The sequence below is a fragment of the Hetaerina americana genome, unplaced genomic scaffold (assembly GCF_022747635.1).
Source record: "Hetaerina americana unplaced genomic scaffold, ioHetAmer1.1.p SCAF_1, whole genome shotgun sequence".
Lineage (NCBI taxonomy): Eukaryota > Metazoa > Arthropoda > Insecta > Odonata > Calopterygidae > Hetaerina > Hetaerina americana.
The window spans coordinates 117,646,393-117,660,986 of NW_027286069.1; the positions used below are offsets into that span (position 1 = coordinate 117,646,393).

General features: G+C 38.9%; 1 protein-coding gene across 1 annotated transcript in view; it reads right to left on the reverse strand.

The window, feature by feature from the left end:
* Positions 1-12,546, reverse strand: part of LOC139696179 (transcription activator GAGA-like) — a 36,873-nt gene extending 24,327 nt beyond the window's left edge. The window contains exons 1-3 of the mRNA XM_071594856.1: positions 12,192-12,546; positions 8,743-8,953; positions 2,466-2,648 (exon numbers count right to left, since the gene is read on the reverse strand). Of these exons, the coding sequence (XP_071450957.1) occupies positions 2,466-2,648; positions 8,743-8,928 (369 nt within the window). The 5' untranslated portion in view covers positions 8,929-8,953; positions 12,192-12,546. The remainder of the gene's footprint in view (positions 1-2,465; positions 2,649-8,742; positions 8,954-12,191) is intronic.
* Between the last annotated feature and the right edge of the window lie 2,048 nt (positions 12,547-14,594).

The window sequence follows — 14,594 nt, forward strand, 5'->3', positions numbered from 1 at the left end:
GTCGCCTCCCCTCAAAACTACTACTACTACCAAGTTTGCTTCTATGAGGACCGCCTGATGATGATGTTCAACGCCGAAACCTGGGTCATGTTTTCAAATGAAGTATGTGGAATTACAAAGTCAATAATTTCATTTCAATATCTAAGATTGAGTAGCTTCAGGCATGATGTGTTGGAAGTCGAACATAATGAATAACTGATCGAAGCACTTTTCCACTGGATAAAATTTTATTTTTATTTTAAGACCAGGGTTTGGACATCGAAACCAGGTCGTAAAATAAAAAAAAAATTATCAAGTGGAAAAGTGCTTCGATCAGTTATTCATTATCTAAGATGGTGCTTTAACAAAGTGTTTGTTATGATTAAACCCTGACTTCTGCATAACTCTACCAATTTCTCTCAATGATCATTCATGTTTCTCAATTGTAGTCCCCTACCTCACTACCATGTTCCAATCCCCCAGTACTATCATCTGTTCTTCCAGTAATACCATCAATTATTTCTTTTAACTGACTGTATAGCCCAATACTTCCTCCTTATGATTGCTGGCAGGCATAGAGACCTGAGCTATGAACAAGTTCATTTGCTCAGCTTTTACTTCTACTAATAGGTAATATTTTATTACTCACTTGGTCTATGTTTACTATGCTTCTTCCTACTCTTTTGGTTCAATGCTATCATCATCCCTGTTTGGCTCTTCCCTTCTGCTGTACATTACCCTACAACTATTGCTTCAATAATCCCCACTATCCTTCCATCACACCTCACACAACCCTAAATTATTAATACTTCCCCTCTCTATTCCCTGCTTTATATATTCGAATTCCAACATCACCCTAAAATTTCAAAACCGTATTCTAACTGGCTTGGTTCTCTTCTGTCTTTTCCCCTGCTGCTTGTATCCATTCCTCTTTGCAAGGATTTCATGACATGACAACTGCGAAAGCCTTGCCTCTTTCCCACTATCACATACAAAATCGGGCAAAGTCCCCAATTGACCAGGACTCGCACTCAAATCTATGCCCATCATTGTTTGGTGGTATAATAAGTTGAGGTGGTTTCCCATTGCCTTCACAATAGTGTTAACTTAACGTGACATCACCACCCAAATGGTTGCCCCACTGGCATCACATTCTTTTGCTGTCACCTCACTGAGGAACAGATGCTGCATGGAATATCTTTCGTCTGCCTCTTACCCTTTCACCTATCTGCTACCTGACTCTCCCAGGAGCAAATATCATCGGTCCCGCCAGCACAGCTCTACGGGATCATTAGAATGCAAAGCCCTCCCACCAAGTCAAGGTTGTAGTCGATAGGGGGGGCCACCCTCTTGCACGCAAGCGAGATATCTCATTCCCCTGCAGTTGCATCTTTCGAGTATCCACCCATTGTCCATGGACCCACCTTCTCATGCCCTTCCCTCAGTTTGCATGACGTGACCCCTCCCTTTTACCCTCCCGTCCTTATTGCGATGAAGCATTACTTAGAGATGACCAACACAATGGACACTTTGCAAAGTGAGATTATTTGTAAACATATTACTCATAATACATAAGGATATGCAGCCACATATTGAAGCTTCTATTCAGCTAGAATCTCTTGTACATGTACATTGAGAAAGATTAGACTCTGCTTAAGCAACCTCCTATGGTTATAATAGATTATTAATTCTTTGAACACATGCAACACAAAGACAACTAACTGGTTCAATAACATTTTTAACCCATGATACAGCATGATCTTCTTATTATATTTCACACAATTTCAAATATATTAAGCGACATTAGTGGTTTTTAAAAAAATTTAATTGTTCAAACTTCATACTTGTGGGAATATTTTTTCAAGTCTTTTCACATATTTCCATGCAGCGACATGCTCGTAAAACTTGATAAAACATTACTTGGTCAGAAAAATATTCACAGGAATCACACAAGCCACACATTGAACAGATCACTCTTTTCAAAACTAGTTCTGTTCCTAGTATGAATGTATACCCTACCCTAGTATTCCCAGTATGAATGTATATATATTTAACATAACTCATCATAAGAAGTAACTAGAATATGTTTAGCCTTAAAAAAGATATTCTCTGTCAAATTGACATCAGATGCATGTATACCATCACCAAGGGAATCACCACCATCATTTCTCTATCAAGAGATGCCAAAATACACATTCTATGCATATATTCAGACCATGTTCAAACTTTTAATTCCTCACATTAATTCATCATGAAGTCCAAAATAACAGAGACAAAAAATTTTGCAATTTTCAACTTCATAAAGATTTATTTTCAACTAATTTTCATGTACTATATCATTTTCAAGTCCCAAAGACTAGAAAAAGATACAGAGCATTGTAAAGTAAATCTTTAATTAAATTTATTCAAAATGTGAAAACCCAATGCCTTCTTCACAAACGCCTTTGCGTCCCCCGGGAGATGCGTTTACGACAATGGTTGCTCACTTCGGAGGCAACGGCTGCTGGGGCAAGGCCTTGTATGTTGAGGTAGTGAGCGGCCTGGAGGAGAGAGGGCAGCTGGTTGGGGTCCACCGACACCTCTCCACGGTACACAAACTCCAGGAGGGCCTCGAGGTCATGGGCTGCCACTCCGGCCAGCAGCAACACGGGGTGCTTACATGGGGTGCTCTGCGGCACAAAACAGGGATGCCACATTCATGCATTTGCAACATACCCAGCAGCTTTCCCTAATCGAAATTCATAAATTTCCCAGTCCTCACTGAAGGAAACCTGCCACAGAGTCAAACTGTCAATTCCACTCCAAGAAACTGCGGGAGATGCCACAACAATTACTTTTTGATGGAGTCATCTGCTAATATGCATTTCAATGCAACAATTTCTGAGTGTGAAAATCATTCGCCTTGACCAGGATTCGAACTCGGATCCCTTGATGTCTAGCCGAGTGCTTTAGCCAGTTAAACTATCGAGGTGCCCTCTTATACTCCTAAACCTTGATAGTTTAACTGGCTAAAGCACTCAGCCGGACATCATAGGATCTGGGTTTGAATCCCGGTCAAGGCGAATGATTTTCACACTCAGAAATTGTGGCATGTTAATTCAATGTTCTAACCAGTGGAAGGGCCAGAATCACTACAGTGCAGCCACACATCCGAATATATTTTTAAATGTCACTTATTTTCAACACTATTGTGGTCTACGGATGAAGCTGAGTTAACTCTACTTTTCAGTTTTCTTCTTCCTCATTTGATATATTATTTTTTTGACAGAAACCTTGCTTCTTTCTGATATTTGCAATCCTAAATTGGGTTTTAATTTTTTTATTTAATGACTATATATGGGCAAGATTGAGACTATATAGTCCCTTCTTTCACCTAACCCCTAAACATTGATGACAATTCCAGACAACCATGCCCTAGGTGGAGGAAATGCCACCCAGGCAGGAATTGAACACGAGACCTTGAGGTTGGCAGGCGAGGATGTTACCCTGCCACGGCCATCAGGGTTACCATGGGCAAATGAGTACTCTATTTGAGGAAAACATCATTTCTCTCTACTCAACTGTTGTGCTCATGGTGGTGGAGTTATCAATGCAGTGCAGAACACTTGCCCCTTTTAGACTTAAAATTACATGAAAAATTGATGCACAGTATGTCCTTGTTTGTATTGATGTTGGTCAAGTGTCATTAATAACTTGTTGTCTCAATATAACTCCAAGATCTGACAAGATCCAGTATAAGATAATCCATTATGATATTACTTGAAAAGTATTCTTTTGTTCATCCAAACTTAGAATTTTTAATTCGTGGCGATTGCAACACATGCTTTCTTCACTAGCTTCCCTCTACTGATGTATGAATGATATAATGCTAAAAAGTGTCATAACAGAGTTGGAGATCATATGTTTACCAGTTATCCTAACTTGAGAAATTCATTCCTATTGCTCATTGGTACTTGAAGATTCCTATCATACTGCAGATTATAATAGAATTAGATTAGAATATGATTACTTGTAATACAATTTCAGGAATGAAGAAAATGAAAAGAAATAATAATCAAAGAATTAAAAGAAATGAAGTAGAAAATGTTTCCCAATTGGTTTACTTCTGACTTGAGAACATTAATTGGGAAAAATAAAATAGCTAATTTCAAGTTTTACTTAATATCAAGTCTAGATGATTACGCGACATTCTATGTATTGAGGAAAAAATGCACACTGCTAACCAATTCATGCCATAAAAAGTATATTTCTAGAGAGGGAAATCATATGCGCAGTGATGAATCAAATTTCTGAACCATTGTGTAACAAGTTTCCAGGAGAGAAAAGCATCTAGGATGGCAGAGATGTTTCATTGGCCAATCAGTTTTGACCTACATACCAGCGACAATATAATTGGTAGTTCTCAACAACTTTAAATGGAATTGATCAAATTTTTCTTAATTCTTGTGACCTTGAACAGAAGTTTTTCAAAAGACTGGAAAACTCAAGGACTCAAATATGTAAGACATATTAGAATTCCCAATTAGAATACCCACAATTTTATTAGCAAATATGTTTTCTCAGTTCCCTTTACACATCATAAATTATTGTGATTATGATTTCTTCAATTTCTTCTTCACTGTCCTGAATGGGAAAAGAGTAGTAGCACCAAATCCTGTTTGTGACATCATAGCCCTTCAAACGTTAGATAACCCATTAGGGGACCACAATGGTGTGGTGTCTAATGTACAGGCTTCTCACCCAGAGGGCTCAGGTTCAAATCCGGGGGACAACAAATATTTATCAATGGTATCCCAATCCTTACTTGAGGTGCTTTGTGGAGAGCACTTTGAGTATGACATCCATCCGATGCGACATTAAACTGTGGGACCCCTTGGCACCTTTCGACAAGAGCAAGATAATGCCGACACCGGGTTTCTCTTCACCCTTCCTTTCCTATCCATCCCTAATGGTGCAAATGACCTTAACTGTCGGTCGCCTCCCATTAAAACTACTACTAATAGCCCATACAAATTTTCCTCACTTTCATTGTTCACATTTTTACTCTTCCTATAATAAATAAAAAATGGTGAGTGACGAGGCAGAGTTTGTATGATTCTTAATTAAGGCGAATGACATTTTCCCCAAGGATGGAGAAACGCCTTTACACATTATTTGAAGACCTCAAAAATAAAATCAAATTTCCTTCACACACAGGAGCCACAAAGGTCCATGACTTAGTAATCAAATGAGAAGACTGGCGAATAACCTTCAACTTAATACAGATATTATGGTTAATATTTTCTAAAGTGTAAGATCATCTGAAATATTCTAATGAGTTTCCTTGAAAAATGATTAAAGAAGATATCAGAGGACTTTAGAAAACCGAGTGTTTGACTTGGTCAGAAAAAAGCCATACTGCAACTTCAAATACATTCTGTTAACATTTTCCGACATGGCGAGGCCCAGAAGTACCCGGCCTGACCTAGAGATGGCGGTAGTTGTTTGAAAAGTATCACTGCATTAGAAAGTATGCAATCTATTTAGCATTTGTTTTAAGTTCGAAGACGCTACGTTGTTTAGTATATATTTGGCAGCCATCAATAGTAAACGTTTTCAGTGAATTTGTGAAAATGGAGAAAATTGTTATGTGATACAATACTTTTATTTGAAAGGCCTCAGCCCAACCAATATGAAAGTTGAACAGGATTCTACTCTGGGTGAGTCTGCCCCTTTGTTCACAACAGTAAAATATTGGGTAGCAGAGTTTAAACGAGACCGTACAAGCTCTCAAGATGAACATTGCATTGGCCGAACAAATGAGTAGTGATACTAGTATTTAGGGGAAGCGACCGACAGCTGAGGTCATTTGCGCCATAGGGGATGGACAGGAAAGGATGAAGGGTGGAGAGAAACCCGACTTCGGCATTAGCCTACTCTTTACGAAAGGCGCCAAGGGGTCCGCAGCTTAACGTCCCATTCGACGGACGGCACAATCACTCAAAGTGCCCTGCACAAAGCACCTCAAGTAGGGATCAAGATACCTCTGAAAAATATTCAACACCACCGGGATTTGAACCCGGGCCCTCTGGGAGGGAAGCCAGTATGTTAGCTTCCGCACTATCTTGATCCCCCTGACCAAATGAGGTCACGACTCCAGAAACAGAGAAGAAAATCTACAAAGTGATACTGAATGATCGTCGACTGAAAGTGCGCGAGCTATCAGACATAGTGGGTATTTCAAATAGTGCTGTACATTGCATGTTAATTGAAAATTTGGACATGAGAAAGCTGTGAGCAAGATGGGTCCCGCTGTTGCTCACACTCGAGCAAAACCAATGTCGAGAAGATGTTCCAATTGAGTGTTTAGCAAAGTTTGACAGCAACTAAGCAGAATTTTTGCACCATTTTATAACCACAGATGAAACATGGGTCCATTACTTCACACCTGAGACAAAAGAACAATCAAAACAATGGATTCAAAAGGGAGAACCACTTCTAAAGAAGGCAAAGACAGTTTCATCTGCAGGCAAGGTCATGGCATCGCTTTTCGAGATGCGTGCGGGGTAATTTTCATTGGCTACCTTGAAAAGGAAAAACTATCAATGGCGATTATTTTGTGGACTTATTGCAATGTTTGAATGAAGAAATCAAGCAAAAGCAGCTGCATTTGGACAAGAAGAAAGTGTTGTTTCTTTAAGACAATGCACCAGCTCACAAATCCGTTATTGCAATGGCCAAAATTCATGGATTAAAGTTTGAATTGCTACCTCATGCACCCTATTTGCCAGATTTAGCCCCCTCGGATTATTTTCCGTTCGCAAACTTGAAAAGATGGCTCGGTGGTCAAAGAATTCCCAACCGTGAAGAAATGATGTCGGCAGTTAATGACTATTTTGAGGAGCAAGACAGTTCTTATAATAAAAATGGCATTGAACTTAATGAACATCGCTGGGAAAAGTGTACAGAGCTGAAAGGAAATTATGTTGAAAAAAAGATACATTTTTTCTAAAATTTGTGTGTATTCTTTGTTAAGTTGTTTCTTTCTTCTTCTGGGATTACCCTCGTCTGTTGCCTTCCACTAAAATTTGTATGCATTCAATTGTTCCCGGCTCAACTTTGTGGAAGTTCACGTCTATTAAATGAATAATAATAATATGTGGTTTTCCACTGTCCTTTAATTTATGTACAACTAGTTTCAATGATCAAGCGTCATCATCAGGTACAAATTAATAAATTCGCAAACCATTTATATACCATTCATGAGGGAGAGGAGGGGTGGGTGAGAGAGGGGGGAGAAGGAGGGGAAAAAAGTCAGGTTGCAATTGGCGTTGGTGGGGAGGGGAGAGCTGGAAATCAGGAAGAATTTAAAAACGGGTCATTTGGTTAATATATTTGGTTAATTATTGTTTGAATACCTCTCCCTAATCCTGGAAGTACCTCTTTCCTTCACAGAAAGACCCAACAAACCCCACCACCCCACTGTGAACCCACCAATCACCTTTCCTGATGCTTGACACCCCTCTCCCCATCCCTCATCAACACCGATCGCAACCCCACTTTCTTTCCCCTCCTTCTCTCCCCCCTCTCTCACCCATCCCTCCTCTCCCTCATGAATGGCATATAAATGGACTACGGCTTGATTAATTTGTACCTGATGATGATGCTTGAGCGCTGAAACTAGTTGTACGTGAATTAAAGGACAGTGGAAAGATACATTGTATTCTTCAATTAATAAATTTGTATGCATTGGTTATGCATTCAGCCAAAATACTTAAAAACTGACTGATATTTCTTTGATGGGTTTCTTCGATTACTACCTAGGTGCTTGTATACTGATGGTGAGCATGAACAAATACAGAACAGCTATTTAGGATTAATTTAACTCATTGAAAAAGGCAAGCAAAGTAAAGATGCAAAGAATAAATATTGAAAACTTTGATAGAGAGCATGTTATTGCAATGCTAGTAACCTTGGTTGCTCAGGCAATATGATAGGCTTAATGTAGAGCCTTCAGAGAAGTGAGTGCTGAGGAGAATAGAAAAAGTAAAATGGACGGAAAGAAAATCAAATAAATTTCCAGGCACGATGAGGGAGGGAAGAATGCTGCCCAGTGAAACTCATAGAAGGTAGCGAAAATGGATGCATGGAATATTTGAGTCAGAATTGGATGTTGAAGAGAGTTTTCGAGAGGAGATTGCTGGGAAAGGAAGGTAGAGGCAGAAAAAGAATAAACAGGCTGGAATGAAGGGAGGTGGAAAATATGTGCAGTTGAAGAGTGGCTAATTGTAATGAATGGTGATTGGGCATTTAGTGTGGTCTACGACAGGTCTTACATGTGTAACAGTGCCAATCCTCAGCATCCACCAAAAATATATCATAATCAGTAAAATACATTTCAAAATAATATACAAAGCAATCTATATGAAGTGTATTCCAAAAAACTGAGACAAGGGGTTGAAGGATGGGAATGAACTAAATGTCTTCTTCTCATCGAAAAAAAAAGAAAAATTACACATATGTTTATAATTACTTGCATGAGTTTAAAATGGAAGAAGTAATTTGGTGATTCAACACAGAATTTATTAAAATACGACCTAGGTTTCGAAGTGGGACATCATGATGATGACGATGTCTAATGCCAAAACCTAAGTCAAAATTTAATAAATTTTGTGTGGAATTATCAAGTTAGTTGTTTCATTTTAAATAGTTAAGTAAATTCCATTTATTTACACTAAAGACAACAAATTACATGAGTTTATCATTATTACTATACCTTCTCACCTTGATCAGATCGAGTAAAAATGGACTGGCTGCGGATAAGACGATTTTGTGGGCCGGGAAACTTCTACCTCCTGCGGCCAACGTCACATCAACTAGATCACCATGGCAACGAAGCAGCTGGACCGTAGAGACAAGTGATGTGCCAAACTCCCCCCAGGCAAGGCTGTAGAGCTGACTACTGCCCATGACACGCAACTGTGCACGAGAAACACTTGACAGAAAAAATTCAAATTAATTGAAGTTACAAATATAAAAACCTCTTGGTTAATTCCAAGAAAATGCAGGAGATACCGCAACGGTAACTTTTAACAGAGTCATCGGGAGTAATCCCAGGTAGCCTGGTTCGAATCCCAGACAAGGCAAATGATTTCTACACTCTGAAATTGTTGCATTGAAATGCATATTAGAGGATGACTTCGTTAAAAGTTAATGTTGCAGCATCTCCTGCAGTTTCTTGGAATTTTTCAAGGCATAAACAGCCTTAGTGTTTAAAGTTGGCTTTGATCTCGTGGACTGTGGTGCGTCGCGCACGACTACAAATGCCTGTGACATTGTATCGTACATACGGGTATTTCTTCACAACATCTTGTTCCTTTAAAATACCCCAAAATTCCAGAGTCTAGGGAGTACCCCTCCATTGCTTAACTGGCTTAAGCACTCGGCTGGATATCAAGGGATCCGGGTTCGAAACCCAGTCAAGGCTTTACACTCTGAAGTTCTTGCATTGAGCCTCTTGGTTGTTAAACATGAAATGCATGTAAGGCTCATTTGTACTTCAAGAAAACTTAAGTGAATGAAGGGGACAGGCCATCAGTTTGTATTCTGTGAAGAGGTATGAGATTAATTCGAAATATAATAAAAATGAATCGGAGGGTTGGGGGAACATTTTTCAGAGACATCCGTCGTACTGGACGTACGAGCCATTTCTGAAACATTTTGCAGCCAGGACTTGATATCACGTAATGCCACAATGGATAAATAGTGAAATAAGAGTGAGGTAATAAATAATAGGATGTAATAAAACAAATTCTCTGTATAAATGGCAATGATCACAAATTACAGCAGAGACAACTTTTAGAATTTCATACAGCTGACCATGTCACGAGTTAATGCATGAAATAAAACATATTTACCAAAAAAATCTCTTTCTCCACCACAAAAATTTAAAATATTCGGCCTCAGTGGTGGCAGGGTAACATAACCCGCAGGCCAACTCAGAGGTCACAGGTTTAAATCCCGCCTGGTTGGGTTTTCCTTCACCCAGGGCTTGGGTGTTTGTAATGGTTGGGATATTGTCACCTATATCATTGTTAAAAAGTCTGATGTAAAGGCAAAAAGGTACTGTTTTCAGCTTGATTTTAAATAAATAAATTAAATTGCATAAAACTGACATTTTCAATCAAATTACTGTGGAAAGATTAGTTGATGCAATTATGAAGATATTACCATTCCTTTGCCAGAGAAAAGTATAATGATACTTTGACATGGATTTTTAGCGGAGTGCATCACTGTATCAAGACATAGCTTCAATCATAGATCATTCTTCTAGGTAATCCCTATTCATTATGCAATTCTTCTGCACAGCACAGTTTTTAACAATGAATGCTGTGACCCAAATCTAATGATTAGTGGTAGCACCATGAATCACATCATGTAGATGTTTTGATTTGAAGAATTGGAAAATTTGAAGAATGCTGATAGAATATTCATCACTCATTGAATATATAATGATAACCTCTATCCCTGCTCAGAAGTAACGGCAGTCAGGCTCTGGATCTCTGGAGGCATGAGGATGATTGTAAATTGGAGGCCTTTAGGATGTGGGTGTGGAGTTCAAATGAGGCAGAGAGAGTAAGATGACCTGCTGGATGTGGTACAGTGGAAGAGAGACTGTTGGGGGGAATGCAGGAGGGAAGAAAAGGAAGAGGGGGCGGGGCAGTTTCCAAGGAAATATAAAAAGGAGAATTGACGACAAGTTGGGAAGGACAATAGTGAGTGTCAAAAAGCTAAATCCAGTCGGGCAAAAGAAATTTATTTGGGTGGAAAAGCTTTGAAAGACCACAGCATGGTTATTATCCTTTTCAAGGGAGCACAAACCCTACTCCTAATCTGTAAACTACTTCTGATGATGATGATGATAATTATGCCATTTATGATAATTCCTGAAAATTGTTCACAAGAAAAATTTCGTTTATGGATTTTTCTACCTCTACCATTCACTGATACTGTCTAAGCATTCTGAAAAAATTGAAACTACGAGGGAAAATGCCAGTTAATATGGAGAGAGGTCTATTACTTTGCTTCTGCAGAAGTTTTTTGCTGGTACAAGCAACACTGACATTCAATAGGCCATTCTTGGCTCGCCATACTCAATATCCATGCGTGTTTGGATTGTATTTAATGAGTTGGTGTGAGGAAAATTATGGGTGAAACTGCGATAAGTTTTATATGAAATGGTCCAACAAAAAATGTTGAGTTATTAAGAGGAAATTTGGTTGAATAGGTGTTTGTGTACTTCACTACTTGATTTTAAAGGGCTCGTACATTTCAGACCAAGAAAATTGTGCTTCCACGTGGACTAGTCGAGGATTACAAAAATAAGGAAATAAAACAAAAGAGAATATTACCAGTTTTATTTCAACAAGGGATTGAACTTCAAGAATTCGATGCAAGAGTTTATGACTTACCAGATTTTATGACCCTCGAATCTTACAACTTTCAAAATAAACCACATGGGATAACAAGGGCATGATCGCAAATGAAGTTTAAAATATAATTTCAACTTATTCAATGAAGTTCATGTATTTGCTATCTGTTTTCCCAGGGTAAACAGGAATATTGGGGCCCAAGTTATGTTAAATGGTTTTAATAACTCATACACCTCCAGCGAGAATTATGAGGTTGTTCAGTCTTTTCAAAATATGCATTTTACCTGTCTTTCAGTCAGCAACAATCCAGAAATTCTTTACCTTTATATTAGGTGTACTTTTAGCAAAACTCCCAACTATGTGCAAAATATTTATTCATCATAACCTCAACAAAATTTCATATTTTTCAAATTTTGACGCTCAGTTTTCCCAAAATAGGATCATTTGGATAAACCAATAATTAATTTGCAAGTGGGCTAATTATAGCGGCGACAATGGCATAGGAGATATCTTCGGGGCAGCAACAACACTTTCCCTACCGAACGTTGACATACATTACGCGACTGACGAGAGAAGTTCCCCACAAAAACCTTAAATGTGCGACTAGATTACAGAGTTGAAGCTGCAATTTCTAACAACGCTTTAGTCACTGAGTACGCAATTAAAGTGCAACAACATTCAATATTAGTCTTTGATCCCGAAGATCCCGTAGAATGCATCAACGTAAGCGTATTACGACGAGCGATAATTAATATGGAGTACAATAATAATACTATTTCAAAAATCTGAAAATATTCTTACCAATGTTTCACAGGTCAGCTCACTAGTCTGCGTAGACTTGCCAATGACACTCACACATCTAGCGTGAACATTCCAGTACTATTAATGCATCATATAATTACCACAATGACAATTACTGAAGATATATAAGTATAACAGAACAGCCAAAATTATGGCAATCCTTCAATGTACGCAAAAGATTGAACACAATATTACAACGGTACGATTGTTCGCAGGATTCGAAATGTGAAGGAATCCAAAGATCTCAGTTGTATGCACCCATAGAACCTTAAGTATGAAGAGAGAGACTACAGAGACTGCACGCCGGTAAGATCTAACTTTCGTCTATTTGTAAACAAATCTCCCCACACCTCTGCAAAAAGAATGTATGACTTCACATGTAACACTGAGTAGAGGGCGTAAAATGATAACAGGGATAAAAGTGTTTCTTTGGATAGTCTACGTCGCAGGATACCTTAACCCTTCCCCTGTGCAACATCGATGTGTGATAGGGGGCTCGCAATCAATGTGAACATTCACTGGAACATGAAGTTTTCATAGATTTTTCACGGGAAAAAATAACTTATTCATAAATATTTTAATATTATGCTTTAATCTGAGGATTTTAATATTATGCTTTAATCGGCGTCCAAGCAATCTAAGTAGCCTTTACCTACAATAATGTAGATTTACATTCGAGGTGACTGAATAGTTCACCAAATCATCATAGCTGAAAGCACCCGGTTTCACCGTCATTGACAATACATGAATGTATACTTTATATCTTATTGACCTATACGGGCGGACGATGAAGTTAACAAAAACCTGAATATTTGTGGTCATCCCGTACTAAAAGCTGTACAAATCAGGGCTGCCAGGTACGAGATTCACACGAAATTGTAGAGGTCCTTTGTACGGGCCTCCTGCTGTTTCCAAAGAGAACCATACCTGTACGATATCTAGGCGAAGCAACGGGGTTTGGAAAACGTCACCCGGGTCAGAAACCGGCATATCCCCGATTAGTAAACCTAAACGCTACCTCCCTCATATATCACGTCAGGAACCTTAAATCAAGCGTTAGTGAGCATGGCAAGACAAACAATAAGGACATTTTTAAAACATGTCCGGGAATTGAACCCGGGCCCTCCGTCAATAGTCCGATGCTCTGCCCCTGGACTACCGCGATCAACATATTTGTTATAAATTAATCACAAAACATATGGTGGCCTTAAACATGCAAAATTAACGGGGGGGGGAATTGGAATGATCAAGTGGGACTATAAGAACAATGCGTGATTGCTGTGAATTAGAGCTCCCTGAACGGCGAACCAGAGTAGTGTACTATACCAATTGACTTCGGCAAATGTAATGATAACGTTTTTCGCCACTGAGAGACGTTTATGATCAAATATTATTTTCGCTTTACCTTTCACGCCATGGTGGGCATTTTAAGTAAGGTTCTCTCAGCTTCCCTTCGTCATCGCTATAATTACAAATTCTGCTCATCTTGTTCGTGTTTTTTAATTGCAGCTCAAGTTATACGAAACACTCTTTTATTTGAGTGCGTGATTATTTTTGTGCCATTTGCAGAATGATGATCGTTTTTTGTGCATTTTGATGAACTGACCATGGAAGACATTCTTGCTTGGATCGAACTTGGTGACCATCTCCAGGTAACCCTGTTGAAATCAGTAGTCACAGCATCTCCCATCAACCCGTTCCTTTCTCTTAATTATCCATTCAGAAGAACATGTTTATCCATTGTTTTTTGATATTGTAATCATCGCTTTGCTTTTGGAAGAAGCAAGGGAATTCACCTCAGAATTCCTATATATTGTTTAAGGTGGTTATCAAGAAATCTTATAATCGTCAATTGGCGACTCACACCAAAGTTTAACACACCTCTCATTGGTTTGAAATAAGGAAGCGATCAATTTTAAATTCCTCCTGATGAGGTTGCTTTTACGCCTCACACCTACGCCATTTAGCGATTTCAACCCCTCCTTGGGCACCTCTCAACTAGCTTCCAAACATCAACTGCATCTTGTTTAATCGGCGACTTGGTTTCGGAATATCACAACGCTGCGCTCCATAGCAACGTTTACGCGAATCGTTTTTTCCTTTCGTCGTCTTTACTCAAGGTCCCTCTCCCTTGCATGGGCAAATTGTTTTTTATCAAACGGAATTGTTAGAAAACATTTCATTTTACACTGCAAGCAACCGTTAGGGAGTGTGGCAGAGGGTGATTACACACCAGACTACTTTGGATCCAAAATACTTTTCCTTCCTGGTACGGTCGGACAATGTTATTCTAACCCCTTATCGTCCGTGGAAAAAATGACATCTTAAATCTATCCGCCCTACACTTAATTGTCTATCTAATTTCACTAGCATGATCTGTCCTACCGTAGTACAGTGGGGGTA